Raw genomic sequence first — 20,886 nt, forward strand, 5'->3', positions numbered from 1 at the left:
GATTGTTTTTAAAGGTGGTTAACAGATCTGTTTGTTTACTAATTTAAATTAGGTAAACAGCTGTTAAGGATTGTTTTTAAAGGTGGTTAACAGATCTGTTTGTTTACTTTCACCTTTCCTTTTCATTATATTTAATAATTCTGTTCAGGATAATGTCTCTTTAGCGTCATTGCCAGAATTCCCATCTCCATCCTAGTGCCGGTGAAGACTAAGATAAAACCAAACTACAGCTTCTATGATAGCTATCACAGTAAACTGCATAAACTGATGCATCAATGAATATAACTCAACAAGTAATGCTCAATCAAGGACTCGATTTACTTTGGGAAGAAATGGACATATTGATAGACTCCTCTGATTTGAATTGCCTGCAGAACTTGCCTGGACTATATATCAGTTGTATGCATTGTGAACTATTGTTTGGTGCAGCGAATTGTGGTAGTGCTGGCATATCTTTGCTGATGGTGTCACCAGTGATGCAATTTCCTTGCCAACGCACCCCATGTTAATTGTGGTAGTGCTGGCATATCTTTGCTGATGGTGTCACCAGTGACGCAATTTTTCCAAAGGAGCCGTCAATTGGCTTGGTGTCGTGGCTTTTCTGTATCTTCCTCCCTTCTACTAGTGATGGTCTAAAATTTGGGGGCCATCAAAGGTGAGGCAAAGAACCTCACCCCCCCACTGGCACCAAGGCTAAATTTGGGGGCCAACAGAGGTGAGGCAAGAACCTCACCCCCCCACTGGTGCATAGGCCTATCCACAAGCATGGCTGAATGCTGGACCGGTAGTCAGTGACGGGTTGATCTGATTGCAGTGGTATCAACCTAAGACAGGAAGCTGACGCCTAAAGGTCAGTTTTCTCATGACGGGTAAGAACCATATGTTGAATTGGACAACCTACCAGGCACGGTCCTTAAGCCACATTGCTTGTTGTTTAATTAATCAGAAGGGGGGAGATGCTGAGGGCCATTGCCAAGTAGGAATGACGCATTGAAATTTCCTTGCCAGTGTACCCCATGTTAAATGGACTTGCCTTGGAAATTCACTGTGACATTGCATGTGTGTTTGAGAAAGGTGACCCTGCTCAAGGACCAGGGTGGATCCAGGATTAGGGTGTATCCTGCAGGTTTGAGGAAGTATCCCGCTCCTTGGGTTTAGGGGCATTCCTGGTTTAAGACAAGTTTAAGGCGTTCCCAGTTTAAGACAATTTGGGTTTTAGGGAAGTTGGAGGTTGAAGATTATTGTTGCTGGAAATAGGGCGTTCCTGCTACCTGAGCTCCCGTTGAGTTCTCGTGAGATTCAGAAAGTATTTTGGGAAAAAAAGCCTCGTGGAGTAGGTGAATTGGGCGGCAGCAGAACTTGGATTTCCCCAGAACGTGTGTAGAGGCCTGTGTGAGTTTGGGAATAAAGAATTGCTGTTTGAATTTACAAAGTTGTGGTGGCTTGTGATTCTGTGCCCAGCCAAGACATTGGCAGAGTGGAGGGAACCCAACTACGGCTGGTCACTCTAAAACAGGTACACCTAGGGCCTGTGATTCCCATCAACTTGAGGGATGTCTTGGGAACTGAGCCCTCATCCTGGGTGGATAGTGTCAGAGATGAACTGGCTCAGAGGACACCCAGCTGGTTTCTGCTGCAAAAACTAGAGAACCGGGCATGGCTTGTGGTGGGAGAATCCTCACACTTCTTGGTGACCAGAGGTCACAGAGACCTTGTGTTGTGTAGTGAGAGTAGGGTGGGAGGAATCAAGTTTGTTTTCCTCTACATTGCAGAGTGGTTGAGGGAGTTTTTATAATTTTTCTTCTGAAAGGGAGACAGAAGCAAGTGGATAGGATAGTCCAGTACAGACCCTCAGTGCAGGACAGAGATGAGTCCTGAGAAGGTAAAAGGAGTAGAGTTCACGGCATGAGGAGAGGAGGTGTCTTCAGGAAGAGCAAGGCATCTTCATGAGGAAAGGGGGTGTATTCAGGAAGAGCAGGGTGTCTTCATGAGGAGAGGAGGTGTCTTCAGGAAGAGCAGGCATCTTCTGAGGAAACAGGGTGTCTTCAGGAAGGGCAGGGCGTCTCCACGAGGAGAGGAGGTGTCTTAGGAAGAGCAGGGCATCTTCATGAGGAGAGGAGATGTCTTCAGGAAGAACAGGGTGTCTCCACAAGGAGAGGAGGTGTCTTCAGGAAGAGCAGGGTGTCTTCATGAGGAGAGGAGGTGTCTTCAGGAAGAGTAGGGTGTCTCCACAAGGAAAGGAGATGTCTTCAGGAAGAGCAGGGTGGCTCCACGAGGACAGGAGGTGTCTTCAGGAAGAGCAGGGTGGCTCCACGAGGAGAGGAGGTGTCTTCAGGAAGAGTAGGGTGTCTTCACAAGGAGAGGAGGTGTCTTCAGGAAGAGCAGGGTGTCTTCATGAGGAGAGGAGGTGTCTTCAGGAAGAGCAAGGCATCTTCATGAGGAAAGGGGGTGTCTTCAGGAAGAACAAGGAGTCTCCACGAGGAGAGGAGGTGTCTTCAGGAAGAGCAGGACAGCCTCATGAGGAAAGGGTGTGTCTTCAGGAATAGCAGGGTGTCTTCATGAGGAGAGGAGGTGTCTCAGGAAGAAAAGGGCATCTTCATGAGGAGAGGAGGTAACTTCAGGAAGAACAGAGTGTCTCCACGAGGAGAGGAGGTGTCTTCAGGAGAGTAGGGCATCTTCATGAAGAAAGGGGGTGTCTTCAGGAAGAGCAGGGCGTCTTCATGAGGAGAGGAGGTGTCTTCAGGAAGAGCAGGGCATCCTCATGGGGAAAGTGGGTGTCTTCAGGAAGAGCACATCGACTTCATGAGGAAAGGAGGTGTCTCCAGGAAGAGCAGGGTGTCTTCATAAGGAAAGGGGGTGTCTTCAGGAAAAGCAGGGCGTGTTCATAAGGAAAGAAGGTGTCTTCAGGAAGAGCAGGGCATCTTTACGAGGAAAAGGGGTGTCTTCAGGAAGAGTGGGGCATCTTCATGAAGAGAAGAGGTGTCTTCAGGAAGAGCAGGGCGTCCTCATTAGGAAATGGGGTGTCTTCAGGAAGAGCAGTGCATCTTCATGAGGAGAGGTGGTGTCTTCAGGAAGAGCAGGGTGTCTTCATGAGGAGAGGTGGTGTCTTCAGGAAGAGCGGGTGTCTTCATGAGGAGAGGGGGTGTCTCAGGAAGAGCAGGGTGTCTTCCCTGTAACAATGGGAACCTGGGGCTGTGTGCAGGAGGCAGACAGACAGAGGCATCTATCTCCCTAGTGGAGTGGGAGGTAGGTTATCACTGCTGCCTCCACCTCACTGCCCAGCCCTGGTCAGGCCAACCCTGTCTCTTTCCGGGACCCTGAGACAGCCTCCCGCCTGACCTTTCTGGTGTTGGTTTGCCTTGCCTGCCCTAACCCCCAAACTTAGTTTCAGGTAACAGAGGAGGTGTAATGCAGCGACCTCAGTGGGGTGCTTTTTCAGGAGTAGTCTATTTCCCTGTCCCCTAACTCCTCAGGAGGAAGTTCTTCAATCCAAGGTCTGGGGACACTGCCTAGTAGTCATGTCTCTCCCTGCCACTGAAGATGCCTATGGCTTTGTGAACGCCCCCTGACCCATCCAGCTGTCCTTCAGGAGCCCTCATGTTCTCATGGCCCAAGCTCTGGGCATCAGACACGCAGCTCCCTCCAGTCATACTCTAGGATCCGCTAAAGCCAGTTTCAGAATGTCTGGGGTGAGTGGGTCCAGAGTCTGTGGGAAGCGGTCTTTTAAATACTGGAACTCAAGGCCTTCAATGTCTATCGCAGGACAAATCCAAGTTCCATAACACAGCCTTGTGGACACCTCTGCTCTTCCCAGCTTGGCTCCAGACTCCTTCTGTCCTCACCCAGAGATATGCCCGTCTATGGCCTTTTGGGTACCGCAGTACCTCTGTGGGACACACTCCTGCTCCCTCACCTTCCAGTGGGAGCTGACCCCTAGTGACACATCTTCCCAAGGCCTGTTCCCACCCACAGATCCGACGCCACCCAGCTACAGCCCATCATGTGTGGACTGGCTGGCCTCCTCAGGTAGTGTGCAGCCTGGGGTGGAGACAGCCCCAGCCCACTGTCCAGGTTCCTTCCTGGCACCCCTCAGGCCTGGTGCTCTCAGTCTTGGTTCACGTGTGTTATGACAAAAACTCCAGTTTTGACACTTCCCTTCAAATCTAGCCAGAATTTCTCTCCCCATCTCCCAGTCAACTTAGGTTCTGCTCTTGGGAAGTGCTACCCTTGAAGGGGCAGAAGAGGAGAGAGAGCTGCCTGAAGAAATCTCAGCTTCAGCCACAGCGGCACCACTGATAGCCCCGTGTATGCTGAACAGGGTGGAGAACAAGGCCTCCCTTCATAGTTTAGGGCAATGTTTCCGTCCTACAAATATTTTTTTTCCCTATCCTAAAATTTTTTAAAAAGATTGCGCAAACCACAGGGCTTCCTCAGGATCATCAGCATCACGTATGTAGCCTTCCCCTGCCCAATTTCCATGATTTAATCCCATTTACAAAGACCTGCATGATACTTGCAGTGTGGACTGTTCATCAGGTGCTGCCTACTGGACCTGAGCCATTCGGAAGGCTCCCCAGCACTTGGTGTCTGCTGATGTCCCTACAGCGTTGGCAGGATGGGGGAGTGAATGGCATTTCACCTTAAACATTCCCATCTCTTCAGGGTCAACTATCTGGAAAATTAGTCACACATTTCTCTTCTGAAAACTGAGTTCAAATATGAATATGCTTGGTATAGAAGATAAAGACCTTCCACAACGCTGAAGTGTCCCACCCCAAAGATCTGGCTGCTTACGTACAAACTGTCTTGTTGTTATTTTGCTCTTCCACTCGCCAAGGAAACTCATCACTGAGGGGAACAGACCACTGACACAGAACAACGTGTAGAAATTAGAACACTTTATTATAAACATTTCCAGAATATAAACTGATTTTTTTATTGAGACTTTTCAAAACTTTTAAAACTATATGAAACATTATCTTACTATTATTATATTTATTTTCCACTTTCCAACCTAGAAAATATAATGCCATTAGAGCTAACAAAGGAAAAAAATCTAAATTGCTGCATAGAGAAAAATCAATCAACTAAAAAAAAAAAATCCCACTCAAAACTAAAACAATCCCAACCAAGAAACAGATTCTGCAAAGTCTATTCATCCTCAAATTTAAAATAAATGATCTCCCAAGGGAAATAATCACATCCTAGCAGTTTGATGAATAAAAGCAGAGTCACTCTCCTAAAGAGAAACCCATCGTGTAAGAACAACATAATAGTGCTTTTAGAAAAGGAGAAACGGTGACTCCCCGTTGGAGAGCAAGCACACGAAACGTTGCACGTCTGTGGCCTGCTAGGAATCTAACAGGGCCTGATCACAAGGAAGCCCTGTGCATACCAGCACCATAACCAGCTCTGCAACCCTGTCTTCAGCGCCACCCGGGAGGACCAGCGCCGGCGCTTGCTTCAGAACCCGAGGATGGACTGGTCCCAGAGCATTTCCTCCTCGGTCCTCTCCTGGCCTTGGTCCTTGCTGGCTTTTCTGTGCTTGCGGCCCTCTTTCCTCGAGGCCGCTGCTCGGCTCTTTCTCTCCTTCCGGCTCTTGGGCTTTCCTGCACTGACCTGCGTGGCTTCCATCTCCACCTTTGCTTTCTTTCTTTGGATGCTCCTGTGTCTGCCCAAACCCAGTTCCTTAGAACCTCTTTTCCTCCGGTGCTTGGGCTGCTCCTCCTCTGCCTCCTCTCCAACCTCCTCGGGGTGTCTTTTCCTCTTCTGATGCGCCTGCTTGTGGCCGGCTGGACGGGCACTGGGGCTGTTTCCTGAAGAGAGGTGCCTGTGAACACTGGACTCCAAGTCATAAGAGCCACAATTGTACTCTCGCTGACTAAGGTTCCTGGGCACTGGTGTCCCTAAGAAGCAGTGCTTGGGGAGCTGAGAGACGCTCAGGGACTCTGGTCTCAGCCTGCCGTCCTGAGCTGGCAAGCACTGAGGTAACTGGCCGTCCGCTGTCTGTAGAGTACTGCATGATCTTGGGTGGGTCTGGACAAGTCCAGGTGGTGGTCTCTGGTCAGACATTCTGTACCTGGCTCTGGAGTCGACCTCCTCTCTGTGCCCACAGGTTTCCAGGTAGCCCTCTCTCATCTTCCTGAAACAAGTCTTTGGCTCTAAGCCTCTGGCTTTCTGCACTTTAATGTAATCTTCAAGCTCATCTTGAAAAGAGTCATATGACTTTGAATGCTTCATTAGGTTGGCAAAAAGGGATTCTCTGTAGAAGAGATGGAAGAAAATCCTTACTAGATAATTTTGTTCTGAATATTTCCTTTGCTCTTGAAAAGAACTTTGAAAAACAAAGAAGCCTAAACAAATTAAAACTTCCTTCATCATAAATGTTAAACAATATGACAATATAGGCCAAAAAGTGGCATCAGCATGGTCACATACGTCCCAGGCCACTCAGGGGGACCTTCACCCTCTCCACCATGGAAGGAAGAGGCAGAGGGGGCTGACAGGAGACCTGTCACAGGACTGAGATGAAGACACACACGGACATGTAGGGAAGAACCACGAGTGGTGGCCCCCTCTGAAGGGTTAGATAGTTTCAAAGCTCTATTAATCAGTTTTCTGTATGTGTTTTCTCAGAAAAGTCCTAGAACCACTGAGAAGTAGTCTGATCTTTAACATGTTCAGTTTACTCAAACAAAATGAACACACATACTCACCTGACTACGTACTGTAAGGCTTAATAATAAAAGGATGACTAATCACAAATTTAAAAAAATTATATATGAAAATAAAATAAAAGGATGTTTGTGAAATAGTTTCTGGAAATCAGAAATTCAGCTCTAAGACGAAAACTACTCGGGTATAGGGCATGAAGGCATATGAGGGAACAGAGTTCTGTTTCTCCTGCCCAGCGCTAGGGTTTCATTCCGTTACTTCTGATTGGTAGGAAAAGCATTCTAGAATACCTTCTGGTTTGTTCTCTCAAAGAACTGATGTGTGAGGGCTGAGGGAGGAAACCGAGGAGACGGCACCTGGGGACACCTGGTGTAGAGAGTGTCAGGAGGAACGTAGGAGGGGATTGTCTGTGGTCCTGGCGATGGAGCACAGGGCCTAGAGCAGGCGAGGAAGGCAGGCAGGCGTTCTCACACTGAGCCTCGTGCCCAGCCCTAGTCTGTTTTCACTGAGACAGGGCTCACCAGGCTGCAGGCGGCCCCACCCTGTGGTCTCCTGCCCTGGCCTCCAGGTAGCTGCATCTCAGGCCTGCTTGGCTGTGTGTAATTCATGCTGTTTTTCTGCTTGCTTGTCAAATTATTTTTGCAGGGGAGAGGGGACAAGCAACAGGATTCCTGATTCTCTCTCTTCTCCCACCTCAAGCCCTGATTAAGCAGCAGAAAGTACACTAGGGAATGATAACGCCTGGGTGCTATCGGTGAGGTTTCACCTGTAAGGCAGGAGGCAGCAGCAACCCTGTGCAGAGCTGCATTTCCCCTTTCACAAGAGCAAGCCGCACAGCACTCTAGAGTCACTGCTGACCAGCTCTTCTCTTGCCAATGAAATCCACTTTTCTCTAAATGAAACCCAATTGGGTGAGTTACAAAAATCAGCTCCTATTCCATGTAAATAGCACAAAAATTCTGACTAGGATAATAAAATAACAAATGGTTAAATATAGGCAAAATATTTTAAGAAATATTTCTGAAAAGAATAAATAGAAATGGCCAATAAACACATGAAAAGATGTTGAAGATCATTATCATCAAGAAAATGTAAACTATGTAAAGACAAACCTCACCATTATGTACCCCTATAATGCACCAATAGAAAATACAGGAAAAAAATGAAAAAGAAAATGTGAACTAAGCTGGCGCAGTGGCCCACGCCTATAATGCCAGGGACTTGGAAGGCTGAGGCAGGAGGATCACAAGTTTGAGGCCAGCCTCAGCAACTTGGTGAGGCACTAAGCAACTTAGCAAGACTCTGTCTCAAACACTAAAAAGGGCTAGTGATGTAGTCCAGTGGTAAAGCATACATCCCTCAGTTCAATCCCTAGTGTTATTATTAAAAAAAAAAAAAAAAAAAAAAAAAAGGAAAGAAAAGGGAAACGTGAAGTGAAACCACAGGGAGCCATCCCCACCCTCCAGGACGCCTGAAGTGAAGATGGCCTGAAGTGAAGACTGCAGTGCCCCTCTCATGAGAGTGGACAGCTGGAGCTCCTGGGAGGGGCTGAGGGGTAGAAAAGGGCACCACCACTTTGAAATCAGGCATTGGGGCTAAGCCCAGAGGTGTTTTACCACAGAGCTACATAATCCTCAGTCCTTTTTTTAAAATTTATTTTTCAGTTGTAGGTAGATAAACAATATCTTTATTTTATTTATTTTTATGTGGTGCTGAGGATCAGATCCAGGGCCTCGAAACATGCTAGGTGAGTGCTCTACCGCTGAGCCCCAGCCCCCCAAGTCCTTTTTATTTTATATTTCGAGAGACAGGATTACGTTGCCCAGGCCGGCCTTGAACTTGTGATCCTCCTGCTTCAGCCTGGTCCATTGGGACCACAGGCGTGGCTACCGCAACTCACTAGTCTGGCAGAGCTTCAGTCAGCTTTTTTGTTGCTGTGACCAAAAGACCTGGCAAGAGCAATTTTAAGGAGAAAAAGTGTAATTGGGGGCTCACGTTTTCAGAGGTCTCAGTCCACAGACAGCTGGCTCCTTCCTCAGGGCACAAGGTGAGGCTGGAAGAGTGTGGCGGAGGAAGGGGCTCAGGAATTATGTCAGGAAGCAGAGACTCCACTCACCAGGTGCAAAAATATACCCCGAGGGCACACCCACCTCCCATCTCCCACCTTCGCCAGCCACACCCTACCACACAGCTCATCCCATCAGGGAGTAGTTCACCGACTAGGTAAGACTCTCATGATCCTCTAAGCCTCTTTGCATTGTCTCACACATGAGCTTTGGGGGGACACCTCACATCCAAACCATCACAGGCAGTTTCTTAAGAAGTCACACATACATTTACCAAATGATCCAGTTTATATCACTCCTAGATATTTATTCCAAAGAAAAGGAGATCTATGTCTACACAAAGGCTTGGACAGCAATGTTTACAGTAATTTCATTTGTAACAGCTCCAGAAAGAAAGAAAATGTCATTAATAGGTGAATGGATAAGCTAAATGGTGTTACGACTGTACAATGGAATAAATACTATTAGTGATACAAAGTGGGAACAATCCCAATTTCCATCAACTAAAACAAAATGTGGTACATTCATACAATGGAATATTATTCAATGATAAAAAGGAATGCAGTACTGATACATAGTATGTCGTAGAGGAACATGAGGACACTATACTAAGTGAAAGAAGCTGGTCCCCAAACACTGCAGAGGGCACAGATGGGGATGAAGAGGTGAACAAAAGCTTACCCTTCTCAGGCTGAGAACTTGGTGGAGATACCTGATCATATTTACCCATTAACTGCTTCAGATTTTCAGAATGAACTTTCTTCAAATAGTGAGGCTGTGCAAGAATCTGTGAGCTAAAAAACATGATGCAGAAGATTACAACTCTGTATTGTGTAATACTCTATTCTTGCTCACCTGGAACAAAGCACAATCTTGTTATAAAGATTAAATAATTTGGAGCCAGGTGAGATGTCACATGCCTGTAATCCCAGCAGCTTGGGAGGCTGAGACAGGATTGTGAGTTCAAAGTCAGCAACTTAGTGAGGCCCTAAGCAACTCAGTGAGTCCCTGTCTCTAAATAAAATACAAAATAGAGCTGGGGATGTGGCTCAGTGGTGGAGTGCCCCTGGGTTCAATTAAAAACAAAAATTAGGGTGGGGTTGTGGTTCACAAGTACAGCAGCCGCCTGGCAGTTCTTCGTGAGGCACTGGGTTTGATCCTCAGCATGATATAAAGTAAAATAAAGACATTGTGTCCATCTATAATTAAAAAATTTAAAAAAATTAAATAATTCAAGCTAGGCGTTGTGGCACATACCTATAATCCCAGTGACTAAGGAGGCTGAGGCAAGAGATTGAAAATTTGAGTCTAGCCTGCCCAATTTAGCAGATCCTGTCTCAAACAATAAAAAGAGCCAAGATGAAGTTCAGTAGTAGAGTACCCCAGTACTGGGGGAGGGGGAAGGGAAGGGGGGAGAAAGAGTCCTCCAATTTAGAAATCAGTCGGTTTTCTTTCTTTTTCTTTCTCTCTTTTTTTTAAACACAATACCTTTTATTTATTTATATGTGATGCTGAGGGTCTAACCCAGTGCTTCACACATGCTAGGCAAGCCACAACCCCAGCCCCTCTTTTTTCTTGAGACAGAGTTTTAGCTGGGTGTAGTGGTGCATGCTTGTGATCCAAGGAGCTCAGGAGGCTGAGACAGGAGGATCGTGAGTTCAAAACCAGCCTTAACAAAATCGAGTGCTAAGCAACTCAGTGAGACCCTGTCTCTAAACAAAATACAAAATAGAGCTGGGGATGTGGCTCAGTGGTTGAGTGCCCTGGAGTTCAATCCCTGGTTCCCCCCTCCAAAAAAAAAAAAAAAAAAAAAAAGAGACATAGACTTGCTATGTTACCTAGGCTGGACCGAACTCTTGATCTCAAGAGATCCTCCTGCCTCAGCCTCCCACGTAGTGGGGACTATAAGTTTGTGCCCATGGCCAGCTTTAGAAGCCATTAATTTTTATGTTTTTATTGGTTTTTGTTTCTTGAACCAGGGGGTTTTTACCACTGGCTATATCCTCAAGTCTTTATAATTTTTTACTTCAACACAAGGTCTTGTTAAGTTGCCCAGGTACTGGCCCTAAACTTGTGATCCTCCTGCCTTGGCTTCTAAATCACTGAGATCACAGGCATGTGTCACTGTACCTAGCTATGTTCCTACTTATGAGAAATGACCAGCTGCTTCTCAAAATACTTTGCCCTTCCTTAGTAACAAACCTTAGGCAATATGTCTAGTTAGAAGATGACATTTCCTGGCCACTCTTAAAGATTCGGTCATCTGAATAAATTCTGAAAGAAAGCTTAAGGCCATGTAGGGCTGCAGCAGAGCTCCTTCCTCCTGCTGCTGGAATGAGACACCTGGGCGGAGCTCAGCATCCTGGGCATGGGGAGGGGAGCCAGTGCCCCAAGGACCCATCTGGTCCTCTCCACAACACACGTCATGGAGCTGTTGCAGCTGCCTGGCACTGCATACCTCCAACCTCCCGTAAGTAGGATGAAGAGGCCTCTAGAGGTTCAAGCCAGGGAAAATCTCCAAATTAGTTTAAACTGACCATGTAACTAAAGCGTTGATATAGGGAGAAGGAGATGCAAACATTTTCAGAGTACAGCTGCAAGTGGTTTTTATTGTCTTGTATTTACACGCCTTCCTACATTGACTGTTACTTTATAGTTGTAGAATCTTGTGGTCATGTCTTCAACAGTCCTGGCTTTCGCTGTGGGGAAAGGATCAGACTAGACATACTCACAACTATGGCAACACACAGATCATCAACCCCACTCTGCAGGTTGAGAGAACAGAGAGGTAACAAGTCATAGGAGAGCGGAGACCTGAGTCCACTCGATCCCAGGCCAAGACATGCCTGCAATCACGGTGCTCTATCTCAGCCTTACATGAAACCGCAATTCCTACAAGCTCACCAGTGGGTGAAAATAGAGCTACTCCTCAGAGCTGCAGAGCTGGCTTTGTGCTTCAGGTCAGTAAATGTGTCCAGTACTCCTGGTCTGCAGGTACCAGACCTAAGAGATCCAACAGCTTGTCCGGTCTTACGAGAATGAAAGGGTCAGCGTGGGAAAGATGGCTTCCTGTGCTAGGCAAAGCAGGAGAGTACAAGACCGCCCTTTCTCCAGGAGATCCCCACGCAGGGAAGACTACACAGGGAGCCCCACCCACAAAGGGAATGGGCACGGGCAGGATCGCATCTCACCTGCAGGCTCTGTCATGCCCATGACTAGTTAAGGAGAATCCCTCTCTTCTGGATCTCAGTTTCTTTGGCTATAAACTAAGAAAGTAGGGCCAATGGATTTTGTGTTTTTGTTTTTGTTTTTTTTTTTTTTTTTTTTGGTTACTGGGGATTAAACCCAGGGATGCTTTACCACTGAGCCACTTCCTCAGCCATTTTTAGTTTTTGAGACAGTGTCTTGCTAAGTTGCTGAGGCTGGCCTGGAACTTGTGATCCTCCTGCCTCAGCCTCTCAAGTTGCTGGGATTACAGATGTGTGCCACCGGGCCTGACTGACTAGTAAATGTTTACCTTCTGTTTTTAACACTCTTATATTCTAAGACTAAAAATTCTAAACAAAAAACACACACAAAAGCCTAGGTCAAGGGTGAGACTGCTACATATCATATTCATAACCTTCAACTACTATAAGGGAAGCCTCTTTGGGCCTTGATCCAGATTAATAGGTTCCTGCTCAAGCTTTATGATACTATAAGAACTAAGGATTCAGGGGCTTTCTGGAACCAGTGGAAGACATGGGGAGAGCAAATGAATTTTGGAGTTACAAAGACTTGAGTTTAAACCCTAATTCCAAAGGGGTAAGTCACTCTTGAGCCAGTCGCACCATCTGTCGAGAGGACAGGGGCACCTCCTTCATAGGGTTCTTGTAAGGATTAAACAGATGACACTCTGAAGTTCCCTGCTCCATTTAAGCTTATAGAGGTCCTGTTCTCTTTATGTTCGACCTACCTCATCATAGGAACTTGTTTATTGGTCAGACTGAAGCAATAGTCCACGGAGGCCTTTTATAAAAAAGTATCTGTGACAGTTCAGTCTTTGTTCATTTAACGTGGTCCCTATAGAGGAAGTAAAGGGAGGCAAAGACAGAGGATCAGATTAAACACCTAAGGCAATGTTTCTGACCTTCAGCTAGTAGCATCATTTCATGAACCATCCCAAATCTTCATTTCCCAAGTGCTTACAGGTGACAGCAATAGCTTCTTGTGCTCATTAGAACAGCAATTTTAATGTGAAAACATTTAGTAAATCTCTAATACGGACACATTTTGATTTGGTTCAGAATACTGCTCTGAAGGAAAGGTTAAGGGGCACCGTGGGACCTGGACTTCTGGGACGTGATCTGGAATACCGATATTGAAGAGTGGGTAAGAGATCATCATCATCCTGGTGTTTTGTTTTAGAGCAATCACAAGAAATGTAGCCCACTTTATGGTGCTGCTGACTTCAGCTGCAGCAGGCCCTCCATGTCTGTGGGTCCACATCCTCGGACCCAATCAACCGTGGTTGGATGTGTTTGAATGTCTATCCGAACACGTATAGACCTTTTTTTTCTTGTCGTTATTTCCTAAACAATATAGTATCTCCACTGATTACAAGCATCTACATGTATCTGGTATATGAGCATCTAGAGGTGACTTACAGCACTGAAGGATGTGTGCGGGCTGTGTGTAGACACCATGGCATTTTATCGGACAGAGTTGAAGGACTGTGGATTTTGCTCTATTTGGGGAGGTCCAATCCCCTGCAGACACTCCAAGATGACCCCACAGCACTAATGTCCTCCCCACAGTTGCTATAAATGTACCCACACAAATCTCATTGAGTAGGCTCCTCAAGCCCCTTAAAGCTATACTTACATATAACTTCTAGAACATGTGCGAAACATTTTTTCCTCATAATAAGTAATTTATCCCAAAACGACTACATTAATACTGAGAACTGAACTTCAATATAAAGTTCCTAACAGTTTAAATTTATTTTACAGAAGTTTGCCAGTTTATAATTAGGATCTACTATGGTCTTAACATGTTCCCCTAAAATGTGTGGAAAACTTAATTCCCAAAGCAACCGTGTTGGGAGGCAGGGGCCTAAAGGGAGGTTTGAGGTCAGGAGGGCTTCTCCTTCACAAGAGATTGATACCAGTTATACAGGGGGTCAGGTCGTAGTGTGATCCCTCCACACATGGCTGCCCTCTGCCCTGGAATGGTGTAGCAAGAAGGTCTTCGACGAAGGCTGGCACCTAGACACGGGAAATCCTAGCCTCCAGGTCTCCTGGGCCCCGGAATTAAGAGCCTGATCACAGCAACTAAGAATATTTAACAACAAATCCCTCCATTATGTGCAACTATAAAGCACCAATAAAAAAATAATGGGGGAAAAAGAGCTTAATGGTAGTTGCTAGGAGGAAAAAACCCCCTCTCCGAGGCCCATTAGTAAGATGTCCCTGGCAAAGAGTCACTGGCAGTAAATAAATCCAAAATTGATGAGGCACTATTTTGTGAATAACATCACGTAAGCCATACTACAAGAAGCTGATTCACAATCCACCTCGTGAAGTGAAACTCACTTAAAAACCTTATCTATTATCCTGGGTCAGGGACACAGGACCAACTAGGGGACACAGCCTGGAGAGAGAGCTTTCACGTACCACATGCTCTTCTGATTCACTGGAATCTCCCAGTTGCCTGTATCCTTTAAATAATCACTAAACCTTAATCCTGGCTTTTATTACTGACTCACGTGAGCCTGATTTGACAATCCAATCTATGTGCTAGCTAAAATTGTGCAGAGAAAACCTGAAGGCTGTGTAAGGGTGTGCTCCTATAATCCCAGCACTCAGGAAGCCGAGGCCGAGCTCCAAGATCCTGTCTCAAAGTAATAAGCACTGGGGACGCAGCTCACTGTTAGAACACCTCTAGGTTCAGTCCCCAGTACTGATAAAGAAAAAAAAAATCTAAAAAGGTACACAGTAAATTTAATGGGAATAAGATAGGGGAGAATATTTAAATTTTGCTTTAGATATGCCTGTATTATGCTAATTTTTGCAAAAAAAATATGACCTTGTAAACTAAATCTCCTGAAGTATTTACATTATACTGTATATATTCAAACTAAGCTTAATTTCAGTACCAGTGTATAGATTTTAAAAGGTTTGCTTAAAAATATGTGCTCAAGATAATAATTGTAAATCAGAACCAATTTAGGAAGAACTTGATGAGTAAAATGTATGTCATATATCATATCTCTTAGTTTTGAGTTGTTTTAAAATATATAGTTGTACTTGGTTTTAAAGTAACAAGACAAAAAACGTAACGACATAGGTTTATATACTTCTCTTTCCTCCTTTTGGTTCCGGGCTTGAGCCCTGGGGTGCTTTAGAACTGAGCTGCAGCTTTAGACCTTTTTTTTCCCCCCCATTTATTTTGTTACAGGATCTTGCTAAGTTGCTGAGGCTAGCCTCAAACTCAAGATCCTCCTGCCTCAGCCTCCCACTGTTGGGATTACAGGTATGTGCCACTGTGCTTGATTAGAACGTCAGGATTCAGAATTCATAAAGAACTGTCCATGGTGATGTGATCTCCCACCCCCTTGAGATAGGATCTATGTCGCCCAGGCTGGCTTTGAACTCTTGGGACCAAGTGATCTGCCTGCCTCAACTTTCTGGGTAGCTGTGACTATGGGCGTCAAGTCAGTTTTAATGGTACTATTAGGATTTTGAAAGTGAGAAAGAAATTTTAATAACTGGGAACAGGATAATTCTTTGATAACATTTGGAGAACTCTTCTAACAAGTTCTTTAAAAAAAAGATATTAAGTATCTTGTTTTCCTCTTCTTGTTTATCTATGATCATAGCTGGCAACTATTTATAACTATGTGAAATAATAAGCTTTTATAACTATGTAAAATAAAAATATAAGCTGGGCTTGTGGCAAAAGCCTGTAATCCTGGTGACTCAGAAGGCAGGACAATCACAAGTCCAGCTGCCCCACTCAACAGATGACAAAGTCAAGTTCAAAGAACTGGGGACTTACTCAGGGCCATAGAGTGAGTGGAGAGACTAGCACCAGGGCCTGGGACAAATCAAGACTCCTACTCCAGTGCTCTCATTTACCACCCAAAGTGATTCAGAAAGGTGACTGTTGGCACCACATGGACTGACACCTATTAATGTTTCCTGCACACATTTAAAGTCACTGCAAAAACCAAAACAAACACCCAAATGCCACGTTTGGCAAAAAGTTAATTTTCCATGAAGTGCTGTTTGCACGTCTTATGGGTTGGCCATGAAGCCACACTGACTTGCATCTCTCCTGACACCCATAAGCTGTTCAGACACACTGACAGGAAGTTTTGGTGTAAAAGAAAAAAATATATATTTCAGCCAGGCATGGCAGCAGATGCCTGTGACCTCCAGGTTGAGAAGGGTATGGCCAGCCTGGGCAACTCAGACTGCCTCCAATAAAATAAAAAAGACTGGGATGCACCTCAGTGGCTCAATCACCTTGCTGAGGGGATGAAGTGATAAAAATGTTTCTGATTTTTGTTGTTGTTGTTGTTCTTTTGTTTCAAATCAGAACAATGATACTAATTCAGGCTGACTGAAGACACTCATTTGATTGTAATGGAATTCTAATTAGCATATATATATAGGGAATAGAATTTATAATTCACTGCTTATAAAAATGTTTTAAGAGTTATTTTATTCCTTGGTCATTTCTCCAAAGTGAAATAAGAAAGATTATGGAATAGCACCCAAAATATACACATCACAATAAAGTATTTTTATAGTTATTACATTTATGGTGTCACTCCTAGTAAAAGGGTCCTAAATCACTCTTTAATATGAACTCCATTATTTTTCACTCTGCATAAAGAAAGTGACTTAGGGTAACCCAGCAAGCGCCCCTCCCTGAAATCACCTGTGGACGTTTTGCAGCCTATCCAGGCCTCCTACAGGCGGGCTGTCCGCAGTGGAGGGTACTTGGAGGAACCCAAGTCTCTTACACCGGGACGGGCAAGAAACTGTGTGTTACAGGAAATGTGTTGGTGATAACTGTAAAAACTCTCCAGATCCCTGTAAAAGACATTTTTTTGAATATATTTTTTAGTTGATGATGGACCTTTATTTTATTTAATTATATGCACTGCTGAGGATCAGATCCAGGGCCGCACAGGTGCCAGGCGAGCGCCCCTCCACTGAGCCCAGGCCTCTAACAGCTGAGGCTGGGTCCCTGCAGAAGCGCTGTATTCTCTGCTCTAGCCGCCGCCCCAGGACAGGCCTGCTATCCCGGGGCGCACCCCGACAGCCCCTGCGAACTGCTCCTCGGTCCTTCTGGGAGGTGTGTCCGGGGCCTGCGAGCCACTCCTCTGGACTGGTCAGCGGGGCCGGTCTCCGAGGGGGGACCGAGCCGGGGACACGGGGCCCTGCCAGCACGAGCACCAGCGCCCTGCGGACAGGCGTGCCCACCTCTCCCGCCCAGCGCCCGGGACGCCCGGGCTCCCGGGGCAGACCCGTCCCGCTCGGCCCGGCCCGCCCGGCGTCCAGCTCCACCGAGGCCCCGCAGGAGCGCGCCGAGGCGCAGGCGGCGTCGGGACGGGGCTGGGCCCGGCGTCGGGACGGGGCTGGGCCCGCCCTCCGACCCCTGCGCCGCGGCATGGCGCCTTCCCGGCCACGGGCGGCGAGGCAGGGCGAGGGACGAGGCGGCCGCCGCCGCCCGGCAGGAACTCACCTTCTCGGAGGCGGGGCGGCGTCGACAACTGCGGCCCCCGCCCCGCCAGCGCCGCGGCCGGGCCGCGCAGCGGGTGGCGGAGAGGCGGGGACGCCGCCGCAGCCCGGAGCAGGCGGGCCGGGAGCAAGAGGCGGAGACCCGGTTTCCCGAGGGGAAGTCGCTGCCACCACCGGTGGCTGACTGGGCGGCGCCGGCGCCATGGCGGCCGAGCGCGCTCCAGCGCCTGCGCGGCCCCGCTCTTTGCAGCCCCCCCTGCGCCACGCCCTCCCGCGTGCCCCGCCCCCTGATCGGCCCCACCCTCTTGCTGCTCCGCCCCCTGATCGGCCCCGCTCTGGACAGTCTCCCGCGCCACGCCCTACCGTGTGCCCCGCCCCCTGACGGCCCCGCTTTCGGCGTGCCCCGCCCCTGCGCGGCCCTACCCTTCCTGCCCCGCCCTCTGCGCGGCTCTGCACTCGGAAGTCCCCCGCGCCACGCCCTCCCTCTTTCCCCGCCCCCCGCGCGGCCCCACCCTCTCGCGTGCCCCGCCCCCTGCGCGGCCCCGTTTTCGGCAGTGCCCCGCCCCCTGCACCGCCCCGCTTTCTGTGGTCTCTGCGCCACGCCTTTCAGCTTGCCTGATCCCCTGAGCTGTCCGGCTCTCGCCTGCCCCCGCGCCACGCCCTCCCGCGTGCCCCGCCCCCTGCGAGCGCCGCGCGGGCTCGGCTGGCACTTGGCCTCTGGGCTGTGGTTCCGCCTTCCCATTGGAGGAAGGGACAGCTGCTGAGGCTGGAGACCCGGGGACGCGCGTGCCTTCCACCTGCACGACGCATCGCGTGCGCGCTCCCCTTCTTCCTTATTACGCACTTTAATACCCAACGTAGAGGAGGCGCAATCCTCGGTCGGGACTGTTGTCTTCAGGGCACCCTAAGTGACCTCTCTCTCCCCGCTCTTTTTCAGGCTTTGAGCATAGACGTGCAGCACACGAGGCTCTATCCAAAGCAGCACCCCTGTTTGCAGTCATCACCGCCTCTCTCCTCTCTGTCGTACACACGTAGCACACGTATGTGGTCACATCTATGTTAGGTTGCTTTTGTCAACTCGTAAGGCTACTCGTCCCTGTGTGAAGCATCCTGGGACTTGTTTCACTTAACGCGGGGTTAACCGTCTGCGCAGTCGCAAGTAGCTGTGATTTATTTAGTTCCCTGATGGACAATGCTCCACCCATTTTCTCCTTGATTGGCGTTTTTCCTGATAGGCTGCGCAAAAAAACGTTCCCCTGGTGATCTCTGCATTCCTGTCACACTGATACTGCCTGTTTCACGTCTCGCCTCTTTTGATTGAAACACGCTAAGATCTGCCTTCTTTTGATTTCAGCAGCTACAGTCGATGCTCATGTTGCTGCTGAGGATTCAATAAAGAATAATTGGCTCTCCATTGTTAGTGGGGAAAAGTTAGACTGAGTCCTGTCAGCTGTGCACGCCCTGATCTCATTCTCTCCCACTGCCCTCAAGCCCCACCCAGCACTCACCTTATGATTCTACAACATTAAACTTTTATGATTACTACAAATACTCCACTACTGTGTTACTAAACTTTTTTATTTGCTCCCTCCTCCTGTAATGCTCTCTCCAGAGAGAGGTAAGAATAGAAGCAAGCATGCTATCTTATTTTGTTGTATTTTTTGCACCGCTTGGGACCAAACCTGGGGCCTCACTCCCTTGGGACCCTACTTCCTAATGAACTCCTTTTCCTAAATCCAGCATTTCTCATTCACATGCATTGTTTCATAATTTTACGGCATATATATGGAATATTGATTTGCATGACTTAGAATTTTACATAAATGTTATTATACATCCTGCTTATTCCTCTGGAATTTGTCTCCACTTTCCAGTTTAGCGGCATTCCATCCTGTGAACACACGGTCTTCATTCCCCAGCCATTCTCCTTGGACGGGAGCTGTTTCCCAGGCTTGTTCTCACAGACGGTGCTGCATCAGGGCCCTCGTGAAGCCTCGTGCACATGAGTGGTGGTTCCTATGGAGGAGATGATGCTGTGTCTTCAGTAGGAGCTCTTAGCCACATTTCTTCTCAGGACCTCCATTTCTTATCTTCCAAAAGGCACTGGTTCCCACCTCAAAGGGCACTAGGGGAACGTGGCAATTCCAAGCATTCAAACATCTTGCTAATAGAATCTCTTTCCAATGCACACGAGTCACTGGACATGAAAGGCCTGGGACCAGACTAGTGAAGGAAACAGTTGTGTGCTCTATGTGTCCTGCTGTCTCTCCATGTCCACCTCTCTGGGTCCTTGGGCGTATGCTGGTCTCCTCCAGTTCTGATTTCCCCTTTCTTCTTCCTCTACCCTTCTTTGGAAGATTGCCCTGGTTCCTCATTCTCACCTGGATAAGATTTTCTCTTTGTCTCCTACTCTCTTTAACCATCTTCAAATGCTTTTCCATAATCCCCTTTATTATTTATTTATTTGCAGTACTGGGGTTTGAATCTGGGGTGCTATACACTGAGCCACATCCTTAGCCTCCTCTTTCTTTGTGGTTCTGGGGATCGCACCCAGGACCTGTGCATGCAAGGCAAGCACTCTATCAACTGAGCTATATACCCATCCCTTTTAAATTTTCTTTTAAATTTTGAAACAGAGTCTTGCTAGGTTGCTTAGGGTCTGTCTAAATTGCTGAGGCTGGCCTTGAACTTGCAATCCTCCTGCCTCAGTCTCTCATGTCCCTGTAATAACAGGTGTGTGCTACCTCACCTGGCCCATAATCTCCTTTAAATGGTCAATGTCTTGAAGCCAGGCCCTACATTTTGTGGGTCAATGTGCCTCAGACCCTGATTATAGTGCTTGCTACATGTGCTGGTAAGTGCATGTGGAATGAGGGAATTTAAGAATTCTCTGATGGAAAGCAGTTTGAAACTAAGGATTTCTTAGAGGCAGGGCATTGGGACCAAACCAAGGGCCTCATGCATGTTAGGCAAGTGCTCTACCACTGAACTATATTCCCGGCTTCATACTTATTTTTGTGAGAACACAGGGACCAGAGGGAATGTATTTTTCAGTGATGAAACTGCATAGAACATAATGAGTATTGAGGAGAGAACCTGCACTGCTCATCCTAGGTGTGGGCTAGATGTGCACAAGAGCCTTTCTTTGATAGTGTCTCTGACATTGCTTTTGAAATGAGTGAATGCAGCAGCCAGGGGATGGCTGTTGAAGCAGCAAGCTCCTGTGGCCTCTTCTAGGTGTCCAGGCATGCAGCCATTTTAGTTTGAGCAAGGCTTGGCAAACATTTTTTGAACAATGCCAGAGAGTAAGTTTTTTTCGGTTCTGGGGACTCTGTGTTCTATTCAACTCTGCTGTTGAAGTGTGAAGGCAGCCTTAGAAAATATGTAAATCCAGTGGCTGTTTTCTAATAAAA

At 47.4% G+C, this 20,886-nt stretch overlaps 1 protein-coding gene across 5 annotated transcripts; it reads right to left on the reverse strand.

The window, feature by feature from the left end:
- Window positions 1-4,872: 4,872 nt before the first annotated feature.
- On the reverse strand, window positions 4,873-17,844 carry KRCC1 (lysine rich coiled-coil 1). 5 transcript variants are annotated; one of them, XM_081265213.1, is made up of 6 exons: window positions 17,478-17,616; window positions 16,668-16,822; window positions 12,697-12,803; window positions 9,423-9,535; window positions 8,671-8,728; window positions 4,874-6,262 (listed from the first exon to the last, which is right to left on the reverse strand). In XM_081265213.1, the coding sequence occupies exons 3-6, from the start codon at window positions 12,702-12,704 to the stop codon at window positions 5,464-5,466; spliced, it is 978 nt and encodes a 325-aa protein (XP_081121339.1). In that variant the 5' UTR covers window positions 12,705-12,803; window positions 16,668-16,822; window positions 17,478-17,616; the 3' UTR covers window positions 4,874-5,463. The 5 variants fall into 5 exon arrangements, with proteins under 5 accessions (XP_081121338.1, XP_081121339.1, XP_081121341.1 ...); XM_081265215.1 differs by lacking the exon at window positions 12,697-12,803; XM_081265214.1 differs by lacking the exon at window positions 16,668-16,822 and having other exon boundaries at window positions 17,478-17,589.
- Window positions 17,845-20,886: the final 3,042 nt, after the last annotated feature.

The sequence above is a fragment of the Spermophilus citellus genome, assembly GCF_964194105.1.
Source record: "Spermophilus citellus genome assembly, chromosome: 13".
Taxonomy (NCBI): domain Eukaryota; kingdom Metazoa; phylum Chordata; class Mammalia; order Rodentia; family Sciuridae; genus Spermophilus; species Spermophilus citellus.

What these genes read in the sequence shown, in the direction of transcription:
- KRCC1 (XM_081265212.1), bottom strand. Translation starts at nt 17,677, where the DNA reads ATGGCGCCGGCGCCGCCCAGTCAGCCACCGGTGGTGGCAGCGACTTCC. An exon ending in GCCGCCCCGCCTCCGAGAAG is followed by an intron (nt 9,536 to 17,477) that starts GTGAGTTCCTGC and finishes CATGTTTTTTAG; the next exon opens with CTCACAGATTCTTGCACAGC. An exon ending in AAGTTCTCAGCCTGAGAAGG is followed by an intron (nt 8,729 to 9,422) that starts GTAAGCTTTTGT and finishes ACACTCTTCCAG; the next exon opens with CCTCACCTTGTGCCCTGAGG.